The sequence below is a fragment of the Rhinopithecus bieti genome, unplaced genomic scaffold (assembly GCF_001698545.2).
Source record: "Rhinopithecus bieti isolate Rb0 unplaced genomic scaffold, ASM169854v2 scaffold_82390, whole genome shotgun sequence".
NCBI lineage: Eukaryota > Metazoa > Chordata > Mammalia > Primates > Cercopithecidae > Rhinopithecus > Rhinopithecus bieti.
The window spans coordinates 88,059-110,718 of NW_016830214.1; the positions used below are offsets into that span (position 1 = coordinate 88,059).

The window sequence follows — 22,660 nt, forward strand, 5'->3', positions numbered from 1 at the left end:
AAACTATTTACTGAAAAGCACAGCATGTAACTAAGAATAACAACTCAGAATGACTAGTAGACACATTCTAGTAAAATTACTGGGCTTTAAAGTAAAATTTAAAATCCTTTGCCCATCTAGGAAAATAGCAACTGTCTTTTAAAGGGAAAAAAATAAATTATCATCACTTTTGATAGCAACACTTCATGCCAGACCAAAAAAAAAAAAAGAAAGTAATATAATGAAGACACTCAAAGAAAGAAAGTGTGAGCTGAGGATTTTAAACCCAACAAAACTGACCTTCATGTATAAGGAAGACAAACGTGGCAGATACAGGGAATATTCTTCCTGTGATCATTTCCTAAAAAATCTATTACAGAATGAGCTTCACACAACCAAAGCGACCACAGAGAGGTCATCATTGAGGACTGGTGGTACTAAACATGGAGGTACTTTTAATAAAACCAAGAGTCAATGAGAGCTGGAGCTGAGGGGAGAGTGTATGCAGTGGCTGCATGCTCAGATGTTGTAAATACAGTGTACCTATTTTTCAAATGTACGAAGAATGGGGAAAACACATATACATTTTTTTTCAACTGTTTTAGTAATTATCTGGTAGTGTCATCTTAAATTTGAATAGAAGAGATAAGTATGCTCTTGTTAGGCATTTTATATTAACAACCACAAAATTCTAGCTCTGTCCATTGAAAAAGCCTAGAAACTGGCTGGGCGCGGTGGCTCAAGCCTGTAATCCCAGCACTTTGGGAGGCCGAGACGGGCGGATCACGAGGTCAGGAGATCGAGACCATCCTGGCTAACACGGTGAAACCCCGTCTCTACTAAAAAATACAAAATCTAGCCAGGCGAGGTGGCAGGCGCCTGTAGTCCCAGCTACTCGGGAGGCTGAGGCAGGAGAATGGCGTAAACCCGGGAGGCGGAGTTTGCAGTGAGCTGAGATCCGGCCACTGCACTCCAGCCTGGGCGACAGAGCGAGACTCCGTCTCAAAAAAAAAAAAAAAAAAAAGGAAAAAAAAAAAGGAAAAAGCCTAGAAACAAAGATTAACCCAATAGTGATGAATATTACTAGCAAGCAGATTGTAGTTCTGAAATATCATTTCCCACTAAAAGAAAACAGAGCGGGCTGCGCACGGTGGCTCACGCCTGTAATCCCAGCACTTTGGGAGGCCGAGGCAGGCGGTTCAGGAGGTCAGGAGTTCAAGACCAGCCTGACCAACATGGTGAAACCCCATCTCTACTAAAAATACAAAAATTAGCTGGGCGCAGTGGTGAGCACCTGTAATCTCAGCTACTCAGGAGGCTGAGGCAGGAGAATTGCTTGAACCCAGGAAGCGGAGGTTGCAGTAAGCCAAGATAGTGCCACTGCATTCCAGCCTAAGGGACAGAGTAAGGCTCTGTCTCAAAAAAAAAAAAAAAAAAAAAAAGAAAGAAAGAAACCAGAGTTTCTCAGATAAATGGTTGATTCTGGACCTGAGGCAGGAAATGTACAAGATGGTCCTGGAGCTTTGTCACACCAGATAGTGAAAAAGCTGACAAAGTTCACCTAGTCACAACAAAAGCACTCAGAGGGCCAACTTGAAGCAGCTCCCACTGGCCAAAGATGGGACAATTTGAGCTTCAAATAGGATAATAATTATAACTGATTGAAATCCATCAAATATGCTAAACTTCACGAATTCCTAATGACATGTTAAAAAAGAAACCTAATTAGTCAGCTGGGCACAGTGGCTCACGCCTGTAATCCCAGTACTCTGGGAGGCCGAGGCGGGCGGATCACGAGGTCAGGAGATCAAGACCAACCTGGCTAACATGGTGAAACCCCGTCTCTACTAAAATACAAAAAATTAGCCAGGCATGGTGGCAGGCACCTGTAGTCCCAGCTACTCAGGAGGCTGAGGCAGGAGAATGGTGTGAACCCAGGAGGCAGAGCCTGCAGTGAGCTGAGATCGAGCCACTGCACTCCAGCCTGGGCGACACAGCAAGACTCTGTCTCAAAAAAAAAAAAAAAAAAAAAAAAAAAACCCTAATTAGTCATCGTCAAAAGATAATAAGGAAACAATTTATTATCCTGATGATAAAGGAAAATGCAATTATCCAGCCTTTCCTATATGAACTGGACAACCAAATAGTAGATAAGGGAAACATTTCTTTAAAAAGTATTCCAACTAATAAATGAAAAATAAAGACAGAATTATCACTATTTACCACAACCAATGAACTAATAGATCTAGGCACTGAATATTAACAGCTGCTAACATGACAGAGATAAGATGTGCCTCCGACAAAAGAACACAGTATCACCTCTAGTTTTGCCAAAGGGACAGAACATGAGTGTGACAGAGATTCTGGATCCAGCTGCCAATCTGGGGAAAATACAGGGTTGAGGAAAATACACAACTTCACCACAGATACACACACATCCAGAAAAACCTACTATGGGCACTTAACAGGTCAAATGCCCTTGGTTCCCAGTGAGCCCAAAATCAGTATTTAAATAACTATTTGCAGTTTTAGACTTTACTCGATTGACATAAATCTTTGAAATTCTCTGAACAGCAACCATCAATGGAATTTTACTTATGAATTACTATAAATACCAAAGATTTACTTTAAAGCATCATTTAATAAAAAACCAAGACCATTTTTATATAAACATGGAAAAATCAATGATACGTTTAGCTGTATTAACTAATTACAGAATCTAACGCATAACTGGTCTTTTTAGCTAGAGTTCTTTCCCCTTCTCTTGAATTTCCTCATATATGATGAAGCCTCAAAACATTGGAAAGTACATGCTCAGGGTTGTCTCCTAGTAGAAGTGATGGGCTGCTTTGAGCCATTCTTAGTGATGTCTGGTCTGATCCCTGGGTGGTCATCAACATAAAATGGTGTGGTATCTGGCCACAGACAGTGGCCACAGAATAGCGTTTTTCTCTCAACTAAGTTACTTCAACTTCCAAAATAATTATACAGAGAACCCTGAACTCATTAGGAGTATCCTTCAGTCAATTCCATCTAGACTTTAAAATCTACACACAACATTCTATGATATTTTCTAACAGCAAACAAATTTGCACTTCTTTTTTATTCCTTTTAGAAAGAGGTTTTAGTTAGATTTTGCCAGCCCGAGGTAGACCTCTTAAAGAGAATAGGAGACTATGTAGCTTCAGGCAAATGAAATATATTCTAAATTACAGAAGGGAATTAGTCACAGCTGTATCTAAAAGAATAGACACAAATGGCTGGAATAGATGCAGAGCCAGAATTTAACAGTTACCTCAGAAATGTTTTTGTCGGTTTCTTTTCTTTTTTCTTCCAGTTTCCTTTCAATACCTACAATTCCTACAGCCCTTATTCTTCCTGGCTGAAAAAAAAAGAAGTAGAAAATAAAACATACAAAATAGGAAGCAAACAAAATCTTTTGTAACCAACCACATTGTGTTTTCAATGGCGGGAAAGGACCCACAAAGAACCAAAGAAAAACAGCATACACTGACGTTTAGCTTCCCTTCAGAACATGTGTTTACTTCTTGCTGTACATGATGATCTTAAAATCATTCAAGAAAAACCAAATACACAATAAATGGCATATTTTACTCTGCATTTTAGATATAAGTTAAATTTCCTATCATTTTCCTTCTTTGGCAAGCTATTATGTATCAGATACTTAATAGGGTCTCAAATGTACAAAAAAATCAGTTTAAATTTTGGTTCTTAATTAACACTTATTATCCAAGCTACTTTCATACATTTGAGTACTGTCTAGTGTTGCTGATTAATTTAGACAGTCCTGGAAAACATCACCCAGCTGTACTGTCTGTTCTCTCAAATGCCACACTGACTATGAAGAACAGAATTCAGTGGGTGAACTCTACCTTCTATCACCCTAAGAATTATGCTGGTAAGCAGTTATTTATGCTTACTAAGTGTCTGCTGTATACACAGCACTAAACTAGGTGCTGTGAAAATAATTTTTTTTTTTTTTGAGACGGAGTCTCGCCCCTGTCGCCCAGGCTGGAGAGCAATGGCACAATCTTGGCTCACAGCAACCTCCGCCTCCCAGGTTCAAGTGACTCTCCTGCCTCAGCCTTCTGAGCAGCTGGGATTACAGGCGTGCACCACTATGCCTGGCTAATTTTTGTATTTTTAGTAGAGACAGGGTTTCACAATGTTGGCCAGGCGGATCTCGAACTCCTGACCTCATGATCTGCCCCATTTTGGCCTCCCAAAGTGGTGGGATTACAGGCGTGAGCCACCGTGCCCGGTCGAAAATAAATTCTTTATCAGAATACCATTGCAGTATTTTGTTTTGGGCAAGTTCTACAATTACAGAGTCTTTTTCTTAATGAAGATGTAAGTACAGAGCTGAAAACACTAGATCAGCAAATAGTTTAAAAAATACCTGGGGTCCTCTATTTGTTTGTAATGACTGGGAAACTGGCATATTCTCCCATCTTCTCTGTGTCATTTCCTCTGATAGACGCCTGTAAAACTGTTATGCAAATAAATACACTTTAAATGAGTCAGTCAGATTGTAGCATCCTTGTATAAATCATTACTTAACATTTCCTTCTTTTTTTTTGAGGTGGAGTTTCACTCTTGTTGCCCAGGCTGGAGTGCAATGGCGTGATCCAGGCTCACCACAACTTCCGCCTCCCCAACTCAAGCGATTCTCCTGCCTCAGCCTCCCAAGTAGCTGGGATTACAGGCATGTGCCACCACACCTAGCTAATTTTGTATTTTTAGTAGAGATGGGGTTTCTCCAAATTGGTCAGGCTGGTCTTGAACTCTCGACCTCAGGTGATCTGCCTGCCTTGGCCTCCCAAAGTGCTGGGATTATAGGCGTGAGCCAATGCGCCTGGCCACTTAATATTTCTTTAGTATAAAAAGTCTGTTCGGTAATTTGCAGCAAGCCCAGAATTCTCAGACATCAAAGAAAATCAAAGGAAGTTCTTTTCTTGGATCAGTTTCAGAAAGCACAAAGGAAAAAAAAGAAGGAACTGACCTTCTATATAAAGTGGGCTATTCTCAACAAAGAGATGAGTGACAATGAAATCAATAGACTTACTTTAAACAATCCTGCGTATGTGGATTGTTTTCAATCTATAATGAAACAAACACAGTGCCAGGAAAAATATACAACCATTCTTCCATGAAGGAAGCAGAGCATAATTTGTCTAGTTAAAATATAAAACCAAAAAGTAGGACCAAAACATACCTATGCTCACAAATAATCAAATATGTTTTTCATATGCTTAGTGATCACTTGTCAGGAGCACTGGGTGAGGTGCTATAGAAAAAATTAATAATAATTTATGATATTGATGGGGAGAATAAATACACACTTCTAATTATCTTAAGAATTCTTGTACAGCAACTTATTTGGAACACATAAACTATTATACTGCAGAATAAGTACTTAAGTGACTAAGATTAACTGGAGTTAATCAAGACAGACAGCCTGATTTAAAGCTGGGGAACCTTCAGATACTGAGATAGTTCAACATATCATTGCATTTATATTCTGTTCATTTAACTAAACTATACCACTGAAAACTCTGCTAGTAGGCAAATGGCATGACTTAGTGTATTTTCCAGCCTCTGTTCCTTCCTTGGGACCACACCCTCTGCTTCCCATTCCCACTGAAACCTAAACTTCATATTCTCCACTCACTGCTAAGGCTTAAGATATAATAAAATTTTATTGTAAAAGTACGGTGAAATCTGGTATGTTGTATAATACCACCTTCCATCATATTAACAAGCCACAACACACACACACACCCCATACATATACACACCTTTCTAGTACAATTTTATTCATGTAGAAACTTACCTCAATCTGGCCATGTTCTTTGAAGGAGAGTTTGATGTAGGAGTTCTTACTACTCTGGAATGGGCCAGGTTCTTTGTTAGGAGGAGCTGGGTGAAGATGAACCACTATTTTGGCACTGAAGAAAGAACAAATGTAATATATTGAATTGCCTTTCAAAAATATATATATAATTCTACTTTTATAACTTTTATGTGTTTCAAATCACTTTTAAAATTCATGTAGAAACAAACATCCCAAAAGCATCCTTTTAAAGTATGTATTAATTCAATATTAATAAAGCTTTCAAAAATCTCTCTACTTAAAACTTATAAGCTATGAACCAAAAAACTTCAAGTTACTAGCTCTGTAGATTAAATTAGAGTGTGACTTTAGAAAATATGGTCAAAATAAATTTGCAAAAGTTTGAGTTTATGATTATGGTTTTCCAACTACAAACATCCCCAGAGGTTATAAGGGGGCCTATAATTTCTGCCAAAGCATACACCCTTATTCATTTGAAAACAAAAAGAGAAAACTTATCTGTAAAAATGGCCAGCTGATATTTTATTAAAATTCCATCCAAAACTAACATTCTACAGTGTCATTTGTTGGAAAATGCCACTCAATCAACAGCATGATCTGGAAAGATAGCCAATAACAAAAACAATTCCCAAAATGCTGTGGCTCTAAGAACACAAACTACAATTATCTTTATGACTATCATTATCTTCTATGCTATTAAAAATACCGCTATATTTGGTCAGCTTAATAAGTCTGTTTTCCTCCTTTTTTTTTGAACCTAGTCAATAAGCAATCCTATAAAGATTTGGGAAACTAAAAAACTCAAAGTATCCCAGGTACCTAGTTTAGTGCTTTTTCTGTGTTGATCATGCTATAGATACACACCTACCACTCAATTTTACTTTTCTTTTTTTTGGAACCATATGGTTACCTAAATATCACTGTAAAATTGAAACACCAGGCATTGGGCCTCCTCAATGTGAATGGGTAGGGCCAGTCTTGTAAGGACTCCTCCTGTTCCCTTGTGATAAACTTCTTTAAGTGAAGTGAGAAAATAAACTATGTGAGCAGAATCATAGAACTGTCTGAAACAAACCATCAAGTAGAGCAACAAAACTATGACAATTATGATAAGATAACTAAGCAAAAGCATTTCACAGTCTCTGAAACTAAAAAAAACCCTCAGCCCTACTATCAGATTCTGTGAAAGGACACCCATTGAAAAAGTAGAAAGTATAATCAAATAAAGTTTAAGAGCTCCAAAGTAAGCATAAAAAATCTATGCCAAATTTTGTATATATTCTTTTATCAGGTCATCCAATTACTATACTTCATTAAATTTTAAATCTATGAAATAAAAAAAGCATCTTCAGAGATGTTAAAAGGTGAAATGTACACATCTTGAAATCAATGCAAATATAACTGTTTGAGGGGAGGGGCTGGGAACAAAAGAGAATACTTGACAAAAGTTAACTTGGCATATTACTGAAGTCCTCCTCACTGGACATGTTTAAAAAATAAGACATTAACGTGAAGGTAAATATTAAAAATTTTTTTTTAGTGTAGATTTCCTTGGAACACAGGAAAGGAAAACTCAAATAACCTGGAACAATCTTAAAGTTTACTTTTTAGAACTTAATACAATGGAGAAAATTGATAAGGGGAAAATATAAATCATAATAACAATCTACCCTAAAAATCTATGGCTTAAAAAAATCTATGGCTTATTAATTTTTTAAAACATTGGTTTCTTTTATGTCAAATAAATAATATTTTACAGTAAATCATAACATTATGATCAAAGCATGCATTGCATGTCCAGTGAAGCTCAACACTGTTTAACTTCTACTGAAGTGCCTAATTATGCTAAACCTAAAGATAAGCCTACATAGGAAAAAAATATCCCATGCCAATAATATTTTTTCATGTCTCCTCAATTCCATGCACTTAAAATATAAAGCCAAGTTTTTGGTATATTTGAATAAACAGGAACATCTGAACTTACGCCTTTATACCAAGGTGACCTCATCTCCTGGTTTGCCTGGGATGGTCCCATTGTATCCTTGTTACCCTGGTCTAATTGTTCATTGTACCTCCTATTATTCTGATAAATGTCCTGCTTTGTACAATAACTATTATTATATGCTGTTTAACTCTGCTATCTGAACAAGTAAAACCTGAGAAACAAACTTAATGATCAGGTTAGAAACAGAAGCAAAGTCAGTTATTTTTCTCAAATAGGTTATTTCCGATTTTAAGTATGAAATGACAGGTACACAGGGATGTGAAAGCAAAGTGTCTATGGAAAGACGATAACTGGGCCACATTTCTTTTTTCATTTTATTTTTTTATTTATTATTATTATTATTATTTTTGAAACAGGGTCTCGCTCTGTCCCCCAGACTGGAGTACAGTGGCCCGATCTCGGCTCACTGCAAGCTCCGCCTCCCAGGTTCATGCCATTCTCCTGCCTCAGCCTTCCAAGTAGCTGGGTCTACAGGCACCTGCCACTACACCTGGCTAATTTTTTGTATTTTTAGTAGAGACGGGGTTTAACCATGTTAGCCAGATGGTCTCGATCTCCTGACCTCGTGATCTGCCCGCCTCAGCCTCCCAAAGTGCTGGGATTACAGGCATGAGCCACCGCACCAGGCCCACATTTCTTTATTATGACCCATGTATAATAAACAAGGATATTACAGCAAATTATTCATGCTTAAGAATCAATTCATACATCACTGAGTCTAAGATAGGACCTTCTGACCAATAGCATAACAGGAAATGTTTTCTGTGAATAAAGACTGTACTATATAGACCTTACCTCTTCCCAATTCCAGCTGCCTGTTCTTCAATGAACACAATTTGGGAAAGCAGAACAGCCATGCAACACTCCTAGGAGGAAATCAATAGCTTAAATCAAAGACTCTAAACAACATCCATATCCATAACACTTGTCAGAAATCCTTGTTTTATAGCATTACAGTGCCATATACCTTAATAATAAAATAATGAAAACAATGATTTTGCTACTTAAATGAACTTAAGGAAAAATTAAATGGAAACAATACTGTGGTGGCATATGGCTGCATGGAAGAACATAAGAAGTTTAAAAGAGGCTGTCACTAGCTTTTGTTTTTACAATGGGTGCATTTTCTTTTTTTTTTTTTTTTTTTTGAGACGGAGTCTCGCTCTGTCACCCAGGCTGGAGTGTAGTGGTGTGATCTCGGCTCACTGTAACCTCTGCCTCCCAGGTTCATGCCATTCTCCTGCCTCTGCCTCCCAAGTAGCTGGGACTATAGGCGCCCGCCACCACGCCTGGCTAATTTTTTTGTATTTTTAGTAGAGACAGGGTTTCACCATGTTAGCCAGGATGGTCTTGATCTCCTGACCTCGTGATCTGCCTGCCTTGGCCTCCCAAAGTGTGGAGATTACAGGCAGAAGCCACGGGACCCAGCCACAATGGGTGCATTTTCTAAGAGTAATGTTTCTACGAAAACGTTTTACTTGTAATATTTTCTTACACTGAAAGCAAAAAACAAAACAGATACATCAAAACAATTTTAAGGAGGGCATTAATGTAGATGATTTTCTCTTCTTTATAATTTTCCATACTTCACTCATATGCCCACATGCAATTATTAATAGTTTTAAACAAAAAATATTGATGTAGTATCCCTTTATTCATATGTTTAACTTTTTTTTTTTTTTTTTTTTTTGAGATGGAGTCTCGCTCTGTCACCCAAGCTAGAGTGCAGTAGTACAATCTTGGCTCACTGCAACCTCTGCCTCCCAGGTTCAAGTGATCCTCCCACCTCAGCTTCCCAAGTAGCTGGGATTATAGGTGTGAGCCACCATGCCTGGCTCATTTTTGTATTTTTAGGAGAGATGGGCTTTCACCATGTTGGACACGCTAGTCTTGAACTCCTGATCTCAAGTGATCCCCCTGCCTCGGCCTCCCAAAGTGCCAGGATTTACAGGCATGAGCCACTGTGTCTAGCCAGTATGTTTAATTTTTTTTTTTTTTTTTCTTGAGACGGAGTTTCATTCTTGTTGCCCAGGCTAGAGTGCAATGGTGCAACCTTGGCTCATCGCAACCTCTGCCTCTCAGGTTCAAGCGATTTTCCTGTCTCAGCCTCCGGAGTAGCTGGGATGACAGACATGTGCCACCACGCCCAGCTAATTTTGTATTTTTTAGTAGAGATGGGGCTTCTCCATGTTGGTCAGGCTGGTCTCGAACTCCCAACATCAGGTGATCCACTGCCTCAGCCTCCCAAAGTGCTGGGATTACAGGCATGAGCCACCACACCTGGCCTTAGTTTTAACATATATAAACAGTTACGTTTAATTTTTATGTGACTAGCAATGTAGCAAGTCTAAGATTTGTCCAAATGGACCTCTTTATATGATAATCAAAAAATTATACTAAGATTAACTTATCAACATATGGTTTAAGGACATGCATTCTATCCTCCCCAAAAAGATTTATTTCCTGAATATATATTACTAAAAGGATTAGACAATATTAACAGTCTAAGGCAGCAGTCCCCAACCTTTTTTGTATCAGGGACTGGTTTCATGGAAGACAGTATTTCCTGGAGAGCAGGGCATTGTGGTTTCGGGATGAAACTGTTCCACTTCAGATCATCAGGCATTAGACTCTCATGAGGAGTGCACGACCTAGATCCCTTGCATGAACAGCTCACAATACGGTTCGTGCTTCTACGAGAATCTAATGCGTCTGCTGATCTGATGGGAAGTGGAGCTCCGGTGGTAATGCTTGCTCACCTGTCACTCACCCCTTGCTATGTGACCCAGTTCCTAACAGGCCACAGACCAGTACTGGTCCGTGGCCGGGGGAGTTGGGGACTCCCGCTCTAAGGCATGCATTATTAACAGGGCAATATCAGACCTAGGAGACAAAAATTAGTTTCCAGGGTGCAAAAAAGTCAGATATTGTAATGGTCAGCAGCCCTTCAAGGGCTACAGTACAGTATATAGTTTATTTGTGGTACTAAAATTTCACGGGGGGTTTGGGGAACAATCAGGAAAATAAAAACACAGATGAGATAGCTATCTTACTGGCAATGCTGAAATTAATGTATATATACTTTCAGGTTGAAGCTCTAGGAAATAAAGATATATATCAGCTCTATATACATATAACTCTCCGTCTTCCTTAAAAAACAAAAACAAAAAAAAGGTTGGGCAAGGTGGCTTACGACTGTAATCCCAGAACTTTGGGAGGCTGAGGTGGGCGGATCGCGAGGTCAGGTCAGCCTGAACAATATGGCTAAACCCTGTCTCTATTAAAAAATACAAAAATTAGCCGAGCACAGTGGCGCATGCCTGTAATCCCAGCTACTTGGGAGGCTGAAGCAGGAGAATCGCTTGAACCTGGGAGGCGGAGGTTGCAGTGAGCCGAGATCACACCACTGCACTCCAGCCTGGGTGACAGAGCAAGACTCTGTCTCAAACAAAAAAAAATGGGGGGTGTGGGGGACTCCTCTTGCTGAGTGACTTAGAGACAGATCTCAATATCTAGATAAAGGCATGCACTTGATGGCAGGCCTAGTCTCCTGATTCTCAACAACAACCTAGAATACAATTTGGTGTTAAGGACATACGAGCTCTTTTTAAAGACTCCCTCACAACTGATGGGGGAATTATTCCCCTGTTATACATGGAACATTTAGATATAGAGTAGAATTTGGTATTTAAAAAACATGATTCTCCATCCAGTAACTACATGGACTTTTCTGGAGCTGAATAAGGGACAACACGCTAACTCCTGTTTCTGCACTCCATTCAGAGAAATTATACGGGACACACTCTTTTGTCATTCAGAAAAGGAAAATTTATTATTGCATTCATTATATAAGTTTTACTAGAAATGAAAAAAGAAGAAAAAGCTTCAGTGATTTAAAACCTATAATGATGGCTCACTCCTGTAGTCCTGGCTACTCAGGAGGTTGAGGCCAGGAGAATCACTTGAGCCCAGAAGTTAGAGATCAGCCTGGGCAATGCAGCAAGACCCTGTCACTAAAAAATAAATAAACAAAATAAAACCTTCAACAGATGCAAAAAACTGTATCTTACATGATTTTTCTGATCTCTCCAAATCAGTCGGTGTGTACTAAGAAGGAGAGTCCCAGCATCAAATTTTATCTAGAAAGAAACAGCATCACAGAATATTAATAACATACCACTCATTGTGGTTCAGATTTTCTTCTTCATAAATTATACAACACTAAGTTAATCATATAAGTAAACATTTTACTTTTAGAATAGGCTTATCACAAAGTAAAGAGAACCAATGCTACATACTTCATAAGCTATTTGTATAGTCTTGACAGAATTAGAAAAAAATGCAGACAACAACCAGGTATGATACACATTCATACTCTGCAATCCATGCAAAGGTTAAAAAGAAATGATGAGGCAGAACTGCATGGATTACCATAGAACTCTAAGACACTGGATGAGTGGGAAAGAAAGTGATTTACAGCAATTTGCAATATTACATATGCTGTATGTGTGTGTGTTTGTAGAAACACAAGTAGTGAAAAGGGTCTAAAAGGAACACACAATTATCTGTTAACAATTATTATCTCAGAAAAAGTGCAAGGAAAGGGGTAGAAGGGAAGTGAAGAGCTCTTTTTTACCTCTACACTTCACTACTGATTGAATTTCTTTGCAACTGAATTCATGTATAACACTCATAACATTTTTTAATAAAAACAAAATCCAGGAATAGATACAAATACATACAAAAATAAATATGGATGGAGATTAAATCAATGGCAGTGGGACAAATGGGTTGCCAGGTAGGAAAAAGAAAAACCCTTATGTCTGGATTTATACCTAATACAATGCACCAAAATGAATTATAGATGGATCAATTGAGTAAAAAACGAAAAAAATTATAAAAGCACTAGAAAAAATCATGAGATAATTTTTAAACAATCTGAGGGAAGAAGACCTTTCTAAGAAGGCATAAAACCCATTAGCATTAAATGAAAACCCCCAAATTCATATGTTGAAGCCCTAACCCTCAACGCGATGGTATTTGGTGACGGAACCTTTGGGAGGTGATTAGGTTTAGAAGGTCGTGAGGTGGGGCCCTCATGATGGGACTAGTATCCTTATGAGAAGAGGAAGAGACAGGAGGGTTTCATCTCCATGAACACGTGCTGAGAAAAGACCACGCAAGTACACAGGGAAATGGTGGCCATCTGCAAGCCAAGAAGAGTGTCCTTACCAAGAACCAAATCTGTCAGCACCTTGATCTTAGACTTCCCAGCCTCCAGAACTATGAGAAATAAACGCCTGTTGTTTAAGCCACCCAGGCTATGGTATTTTGTTTTAGCAGCCGAGCTGACTAGGACATACTCTTTGGGTATGTATCACCTATTCAAAATATAAATTTTAAAATGTTCTTCAAAACTTCAATACAATCACAAAGAAATGCCAGCTAGGTCTTTAGGACCAAAACTTTAACCCTCACTACTTGTTACTGTGCCCTGAAAGTTATATAAATAAGCAAGTTTTAGAATTGGAACCCAAGAGATTAATGAATTAAACCCCTGTGTTTCTGTTAAAAGCAAGATATATATTGGAAGTTTCTATTTCGAGTTACTAGAAAGTGGAATTTGCCATAAGGTAGGGCTTGCTTGTGTCCTTTCCAGGAATATTCGGTTATTTTAAAAGTTATATTTGATGCTAAGTGGGAGCTGAAAAACAAAAAAAAGTTACAAGGATAGTCCCATTTATAAGGCAACCTTACAACATAAACACTAAGGAAAGCATTTCAGTGAGTGTCCAGTTTATTAAAATAAGACTGGAATTGTTTAGAATTTAAAATGGTATGTTAAAAATATGGCCGGGCACCATGGCTCACACCTATAATCTCAGAACTTTGGGAGGCCCAGGCGGGTGGATCACGAGGTCAGGAGATCAAGACCATCATGGCTAACACGGTGAAAACCTGTCTCTACTAAAAAAAATACAAAAAAATTAGCCGGGTGTGGTGGCGGGCGCCTGTAGTCCCAGCTACTCGGGAGGCTGAGGCAGGAGAATGGCATGAACCCGGGAGGTGGAGCTTGCAGTGAGCCAAGATCATGCGACTGGACTCCAGCCTGGGCAACAGAGCAAGACTCCATCTCCCCCCACAAAAAAAATAAAATAAATAAAATAAAAAATTGATCTGACCTCAGCACTCACTGAAAAGTTATTACCCTGTTTTTTTTTATTTACATATTTTCTGTTGTAAAAGTAATGCATGTTCAGTGTTGACAATCTGGAAAATATTTAGAGTCTGAAAAAGAAAATGAAATAATTCATACCAGCCAGAGTGTGTGTGTATATATACACAGATGTTTATGTATACATATGTATAATCTTTAAATAGAATATGATAGAGTTTTATAACTATTATTAATAGTATAGTTATAAAATATAGTTAGCAGCCTATCATTGGCAATTCCTCATGCTAATTAGGGCATGCCATAAATCTTTTTTTTTTTTTGAGATGGAGTTTCGCTCTTGTTGCCCAGGCTGGAGTGCAACAGCACTATCTCGGCTCACTGCAACCTCCGCCACCTGGGTTCAAGCCATTCTCCTGCCTCAGCCTCCTGAGTAGCTGGGATTACAGGCCCCACCACCATACCCAGCTAATTTTTTGTATTTTTAGTAGAGACGGGGTTTCACCATGTTGGCCAGGCTGGTCTTGAACTCCTGACCTCAGGTGATCCACCCACCTCAGCCTCTCAAAGTGCTGGGATTACAGGCGTGCGCCACCACACCTGGCCTCATGCCATAATTTAATTAACCAATCCCTATGGTGGACATTCAGATTGCTTCCAATTTTTCCATATATAATAATATTATATGTAATATTATAATAACATCTGAGATGAGCATTCTCCACATGTAATATTTTTATGCATCTGATTCTTTCCCAAGAGTAAATTCCTAAAAGTGAAATAGTTAGCTGAAAAAGAATAAACATTTCTAAATCTTCTGATATATGCTGCCAATTTGCCACTTTACACATTACTAACCTTACATTATTTTTTAAATTAGCTGAGGCTACAGAAGTGTCTGTGAATTCAAACAAATGACCTGCCTACACTCCTTACGAAAGTAAACACATCATCCAGTCATAATGAGCTCATGAAAACTGTGCCTGTATAAACAAGCAAGTATGCATGTATTATTCATAAGAGGCACTTGGGCGGTGGGAAGAGCAGTCCATTGGATCTGGTTTGCAATTCTATCTCCACCAGTTACTAGTTGTGTGACCTTGGACAGCTCACAGTTTTCTCAACTATCAACTGTGGGTGTCAGTTTCCTCAGCTTTGGGAAGATTAGCTGTATTAAACATTACATCAAGGGTGGCACAGGTGGCTGCCATATTATGAAGTCCTTTTTTTTTTTTCAAGACAGAATCTCACTCAATTGCCTAGGCTGGAGTGCAGTAGTAGCATGATCTTGGCTCACTGTAGCTCCATGAACAAAGCACAGGCTTTGAGTGTGATCAACAGAGATTTAAATCTCTCTCTGTGGATCTTAGGCAAGTCACTGTATCTCTTGGTGTTACTTTCTCTTTCAGTAAAATACCTCATATTCCTGTTGAAAGGATTAAATGAGATGACATATACAGCTCTTGGCTCATAGTAGGTACTTTAATTATTCAGGTTTTTTAAAAAAATGTGTTTCACACCCACAACCAGTCAGGAGATACAAGGATGAGCAAGGCACACCTTCTGTGCTCCAGGAACAATCAAACTAGTCTAGAAGACAGCCATGCGCACGCTTGCCCAGAGAATGGGTTGGGATGCAAAACTATGAAGACTAAGCAATCTGGACTGCAGTCCCTAGGCCAAAAGAGCCAGTGAGGCATCCTAAAAGGGAGACTAACTTCATCAGATTTGGGGGCTAGTGTGTGTAGCCTTGTAGAGTCTCTAGCACCACAGGAAGTCTGGAAACCTTCCAACAGGTGAAGGAAGCCAGGATACCGCACTTTCCCCCAGGAGTCAGCCTGTGCCTCATTCAGCCTAGGGACCACATAGCTGCAAGGCAGCTCAGCAAGTGACTAAGTCCAGCTCTGGGGCACAGTGGTAAGGAGAATCCTCTTACAGCTCCACTCCAATTTCAAGCTTTTAGAAGAGTTAATTCTGGACTAGATCACAGGGTCTCAAGCAATGTTTTCCCCATGATTTGTTTCTTAAACCTCTAACATCTATATACTTGTCTGCTAATACAAGCAGCAAAAATTGTAACGTAAAAATTAAAACTCGCTGGTTCAACAATGTATCTTTCATATAAAACTACTAATGGCTGTTATTTTTCACTGTTTTAAATCTATCACAGCTATACTGCCTGCCAGCAAAGGTGTTCCTAGTCTTCAAATTGGAGTTCCATAGAACTGTATCATGCCACGCTCTGCAAAAGCATGACTTCCTAGTGCTCCCTCAGGGAGTGCCACTGGAGGAGTCTCTGAGGACAGATCTACCACTGTCAACATTCAGTTCCTCTCAAAGGGGGGGGCAAAATCAAAACGCCGAGGAAGGGGAGGTGGATTAACCTTCCCATTTAAAATAGTTACAAAGATGTAAATTGGTAAGAAAAGGGAAAAAAATAGCTTGTCATTCCAGTCCAGGGATGGAAGACTCAACTTGAGGTCAAGCTAGTTAAAGTGCTAAGGCAGGCTGGGCACAGTGGCTCACGAGCCTGTAATCCCCCCTCTTTGGGAGGCCCAGGCGGGTGGATCATTTGAGGTCAGGAGTTTGAGACCAGCCTGGCCAATATGGTGAAACCCCGTCTCTACTAAATATACAAAAATTAGCTGGGCGTGGTTGCAGGCACCTGTAATCCCAGCTACTCAGGAGGCTGAGGCAGGATAATCGCTTGAATCCGGGAGGCAGAGGTTGCAGTGAGCCGAGATCGCGCCACTGCACTCCAGGCTGGCGACAGAGCAAGACTCCGTCTCAAAATTAATTAATTAATTAATTAAATTACGAAGTGTTAAGGCAGTAAGTGAAGTTAGGTCCAAGCAAATTATTTAAGGAAAAGACCTTTACTCAATAATACAGGCAACCAGCCCATAGAAAATGCCCTAAGGAAGTCAGAGGACCTGGGTCCAGAGTCACCTGTGCCTCTACATACCTCTAAGTACTGACCAGGAAAAGCTATGAGTTCAGTAACTTATATCAAAGTACAGCGGAAAGTGTCGTTAATAAAACGGCAAGGGAAGAGAGGCAGCAAATTAAAACTTCTGGAAACCAAAAATGCTTGTGGGTAAGTGAGTTTTAAAATTTTTCTAATTCCAGTTTATACATTTCAATCCAGGACAAGATATTTCATAGTTTCAACAAAGTATCTACAAAATATTTACTTACACTTCCTATTTCTCCTCTCAATTTGAAAACGCACCTTCTAAGATTTATGCTTTCATTACAAGGCACGGTCTACTATTAATATAACACTTTACAAAACATACGCTCAGAAGGCCTTTCTAAGGCAATTAGAAAACAAAACAAAACCCCAAAAGCCTTTGGCAAGGGCATTCCAATAAGGCACTGATACCTCTTTAGGAAATCCTTTCGAAGCAATCCCTCACCCCTCTGCCCAGATATGCTAATCCCTCCGACTGCATAAGGTCCAAGCTAAAGCTTCCGCTGGGGACTGTACGGCCACCGCGCCCTCCTCACAGAAAGGCGGAACCTGGCTGTCCGGTGCCGACACCGAGGTTGGTGTCGTCAGGAGGTCTGGAACCACGCCAAGGAAGTCGACTGCCGGATCGCCGCCGGGCGCCCGCAGACTGCGAGCGCTCCTTCTCCCGGGCGCTGCGGCTGTGCGCTCCCGGAAGCATTTCGGGCAGAGAGAAGCAGCCGCGATCCGCGCCTGCTGGGAACCGTGCCAAAGTTGGGACCCGAGCGGGGGAGGCGGCCTAGCGCCCCACGCTGCGTGCTACTGACCGGCGGGGAGCGCAAGAGCGCTGCGCCCCACACAGAGGCCGGCCGAGCCGCCGAGGGCCGTGAGCTAGGCCGGGGACCGGGCCACACCGAGCCGGGCCGCGCGCCCACCGGGGACCCCTTCCGCCAGCCCCTTGGGAAGGCTGGCCGACGCCCTACCTTCTCCTCGCCATCGTAGATTCGCACCCCGCGCTGCTGGATCACCAGGGTCTCGTTGATCTCCAGGAGGCCGCTGGTCCAAACGAAGCGGTCCATGGCCGCCGCCACCTAGCCCCGGCGCTCCCGGGCCGCGAGCCGCGCGCCGGGCAGCCTGCGGCGCCCCCTAGCGTCGGACCGGGCGGAGACGGGTCGGGGCTGGTGAGAGAGGGAGGGAGCGGTCTGGTAGCGAGCAGGCGCGGCTGCGAGGTGCCCCCGGGGACGTGGAGACGTGCATGGAGCGCCCCCTGGCGGTCCATTAGCCGCCGGCCTTTTAGAACCCTTGATCAGCTGGCGGTCCACCCCATTCTAAATTCAGAGCTTACGGGCGCGCGAGGGAGCCCCGACCACAGCTTGGCCTTGCTTATTGTGCATTATGCCAGCATGTTTGGGGCAGTTTTCTTGTCAGTGCCCAGAATGTTGCCATATTCATTAATGATTGTAAATAATCATAACCCCTCTCTTTCAAATGAATATTTATGTCACGCATTGTTTCTATACAGCTGCAGTTAGTACTACCTGTGCTGCTCTTTTTTTCCCTTTAAGATTATCTTTATATTGTAACACAAAGCATAAATGCTTGAGGTAACGGATACCTCATTTACCCTGATGTGATTATTACACACTGTATGCCTGCATCAAAATATCCCATGTACCCCAGAAATATATACGCCTATATGCCCACACAAATTAATTTTTTTTTAACTGAGGGAAACAGATTTTATCTAACCGGGCTTGGTGGCGCGCGCCTGTATTCCCAGCTGCTTCCGAACCTGAGGCGGGAGGATTGCTTGAGCCCAGGAGTTTGACACCCGTGGGCGACGTAGAAAGACCCTCTCGCCCTCCACCCCAACTCCCCCACGCCACTCCATGCCCAACCCCCAGGCTCAGGAAAAAAAAGATTATTTTTATTTAGGCATTTCCAATATTAATACAGACCTCATGCGTGAATTTACATTTCAATATGTAGTTCCTCTATAATTTAGCTGTTTTTTGGCAAAGCCATCCATGGCTGCTGCTCTCACTCACCAGGCGACCTCGTGCCTCTAGCCATTTCATTTTTGTATTTTGCTATATAAATGGAACACCTGGCTGGGCGCAGTGGCTCACGCTTGTAATCCTAGTACTTTGGGAGGCGGGATCACGAGGTCAGGGGTTCGAGACAAGCCTGGCCAACATAGCGAAACCCTGTGTCTACTAAAAATACAAAAAATTAGCCAGGCGTGGTGGCGGGTGCCGGTAATCCCAGCTACTCGGGAGGCTAAAGCAGGAGAATCGCTTGAACCCGGGAGGTGGAGGTTGCAGTGAGCCGAGATCAAGCCATTGCACTCCAGCGACAGAACGAGACTCTGCTGCAGAATAAATAAATAATAAATAAATAAATGGAGCACCTTATAGATGTCCTTCTACAACTGATACTTCTTTTTAGGATTATTTTCTTACAGTGTCTTCCTAAAATAGAACGACTGCTTTAAAGGTTGTGAACATATTTTAGAGAGCCTACTACTTATTGGGGTCTTAACTAAGGCTGCCTGCCCACGTGGGCAGAGGGGCAAAGGGGCAGAGGGACAGAGGGCAGGCTTGCTCTCTGCTCCCAGGGCTACACATTGCCCCCAGTCGTGGATTCAGTAGTCTGTGGCCAGGCTTTAAAGGAAAGGAAAGGCTCTTTCCAATGAATATAAGCAATCTCTCCCCCGAAATGAATTGCCACTTTTACCATGTTCTAAAATCCTGTGTGTATTTTGGTCTATTTCTAAACAGTGTCTTCTGTATTTCATATTTTTCAATTTCCATCATGACCATATGTCCAATAACTAAAACTTATTTGAAAACATTTGATTTGCTGTATTATGCTATCAATATATATCACAATTTACCGTCATTGCCTGATTTTTGAGTATTTGATTGTTTACCAACTTTTTAGTCTTTTTTAATTGAAAGTAACATGTGACCTAAGAGTCCTAATCAGATGTGGAACTGTGCAGTTTTGCCTGGGCTTTGCAATGATCAAAATGTGAGGCAGTGAGGACATTTGCAAGGTATGTTTTCTGCCCTTGAGTGATGTACAGTCTGTACTGCACAAATAGAAGCCTGGCATATGATAGCTGCTGGGATAGACAACTGTACAAGGGTTTCCTGTATCCAGGCTGGAGCAAGGAGAAATATCATGTGGCTTATATATGGCAATAAATGAATAGACAAAAGGTTTTAGTTTTTATGAAGTCCAGTGTAATTTTTTCTTTCATAGTTCATGGAATTTGCCTATTTAAGAAATCTTTTTTCCACAAACTGGTTATGAAATCTTTGCCTAACACAAAGTCACTAAGAATTTCTCCTATAATTTCTTCTAGAAGCTTCATAGTTTTGGTTCTTACATTTAGGTCTCATGCCTTTTTTTTTTTTTTTTTGTTTTTGAGACGGAGTCTCACTCTGCCGTCCAGGCTGGAGTACAGTGGCGTGATCTCGGCTCACTGCAGCCACTGCCTCAAGGGTTCAAGCGATTCCTCTGCCTCAGCCTCCTGAGTAGCTGGGATTACAGGCGTCTGCCACCATGCCCGGCTAATTTTTGTATATTTAGTAGAGATGGGGTTTCACCATGTTGGCAAAGCTGGTCTTGAACCCCTGACCTCAGGTGATCCACCCACCTTGGCCTCCCAAAGTGCTGGGATTACAGGCATGAGCCACCACGCCCAGCCATCCCCAGGATGTTTTTGCCAGGACCTCCCACCTTCTGAATCAGATGGTTCCTTTCAGTCCCAATCCTGCTAGACTTCTGTAGTGCCCAACACTGTGGCCCATTACCTCTTTCTTCAGCTTCTCTCTTCCCCAGACTTTGTGACCCCATTGTGTCCCCATTGTCCTCCTTTCAGATTGTCCTTCCCTGTTCTCTCACAGGCACTTTTTCTTCACATGACCACAGGAGGAACAACTAACACTAATTAATCAGTACTTCAGGTGCCTGCAGTTTCATGGTCAGCTGTGTTGGCAAAGAACCATTCTGAAAGGAAGTCTTTTTTCTGTTTTGTTTTGTTTGTTTTGCTTTTTTGTTTTTTGGATCTTTTAGAAAAGGGTCTGCTTTCTCTCCAATAATTGTGTGGCAGTAATATTAAAAAGTGTCTCAAAAATAGACCATCATTGGAGTGGATGAGTCTGGAGATTAGAGGAGAATTGCCATGTTGGAAAACCTAGCAGTTTTGCAGGTTTTCCTACTCACCGTCTCAGCCTACTGAGATCTCCATGGTATCCTTTGAGTCACTTTCTTTTTTTACCATGCCCACTTATAAAAAATTATTGAGGTTCACATAACATAAAATTAACCATTTTAAAGTGAACAACTCAGTGGCATTAATACATTTACAATGTCACCCAGCCACTACCTCTAATTCCAAAACATTTCATTTACTTCAAGGTAATGAATCCCTTATCCATTAAGTGGTCTCTCCCAAGTCTGCCCCTACCCTCAGCCTCTGGCAACCACTATTCTGAGTTATTTCACTATGGATTTATCTATTCTAGATCTTTCATATAAATGGAATCATACCATATGTAACCTTTCATATATTACTTCTTTTAGCATAATGTTTTGGAGGTTTTTGAGTCACTTATTAACGCTCTATTTTGTTCTCAGTTAATAGAAATCCCTGGTTACCTCCACCTGTCTGATGAAACTAGTAAATAACAATATTGACAGAAGTATTTAAACAGCAGTGATATCTTAAGGATGGTGATGGATACTGTTACACTAAAACTGGGACATTTCATCATGTAAAAAACTACACAAAATCTCAAACCAAATTCCTCATTAGCAAGACGCTACCATAAGATGTCTTAAGAAAAAGCAGGCAGAAGTGGGAAAAACTGACCACAGCCAAGGGCCAGCTGTGGAGGCCCTCAGACCCGGGAAGGGTAAACGGATTGGAAATCGCATCCTCCCGTCTCTGTCCCCGGAGCACCTAAAACCTGGGTGAAAGAGTCCAATCCAGCCTTACTGCAGTGATCAGGCAAGAAATGTAAACCTAGTGCTTGAAACCAGGCAGATGCAGTCCAGACTCGCCCTCACTTCCCCACTGCCACCCTTAAAACCTTCTAGCCCTGACTTGTTCTGTCACGTGGATTTGGGTATTTGTGTGGGTTTTATGAAGGTATTATTTTTAGATGGGAAAAACGAAAAGATTATGGCAGCACACTTAACCGCACAAACACAAAACGTCTATAACAAATGCTATTTTATCTTCAAAGGATAATTATATATAACCTTGAGGAGGGGATAAGGTTTATCCTCATTTTTCCGTTTCTCCTCCTCTCCTCCCTTTTTTGCATTTGATAATTGCTTAGAATAAAGATATGGAAAGCAGATCCCAATTTCAGTTCCCCTTCACACGCTGTGCAAACATGGACAAACAACCTCTGAACCTGTCACCTCTCAGTGGAAAGAGTGGTGATAACGTCCCACCTCAGAGTTATGATGCTCAAAATGAAGCAATATTTGTGAAAGATATACACATGCCCGTGGTACGCCAGATCGGTGTTTACGTCCCCGTCAGTGAACGCGCCTTTGTTTAATAAGAAGAGCAGCCAATCAACACTTTTCTTGTCTTTTTCTCGTCTGCCTTCCTCCAAGGACTGTGAGGGACTCACATGGGACTGTGTGCCGTCT

General features: G+C 41.0%; 1 protein-coding gene across 3 annotated transcripts in view; it reads right to left on the minus strand.

Moving 5' to 3' along the window:
- Positions 1-22,660, minus strand: part of VPS36 (vacuolar protein sorting 36 homolog) — a 46,019-nt gene extending 23,359 nt beyond the window's left edge. Inside the window, exons 1-6 of one of the 3 annotated variants that reach the window (XM_017865236.1) lie at positions 22,642-22,660; positions 11,930-11,998; positions 8,655-8,725; positions 5,834-5,948; positions 4,400-4,489; positions 3,275-3,361 (exon numbers count right to left, since the gene is read on the minus strand). In XM_017865236.1, the coding sequence (XP_017720725.1) occupies positions 3,275-3,361; positions 4,400-4,489; positions 5,834-5,948; positions 8,655-8,716 (354 nt within the window). In that variant the 5' untranslated portion in view covers positions 8,717-8,725; positions 11,930-11,998; positions 22,642-22,660. Of the gene's footprint in view, positions 1-3,274; positions 3,362-4,399; positions 4,490-5,833; positions 5,949-8,654; positions 8,726-11,929; positions 11,999-17,419; positions 17,724-17,967; positions 18,195-22,641 lie in introns of those variants that run through there. The other 2 variants (XM_017865234.1, XM_017865235.1) reach the window with 2 other exon arrangements.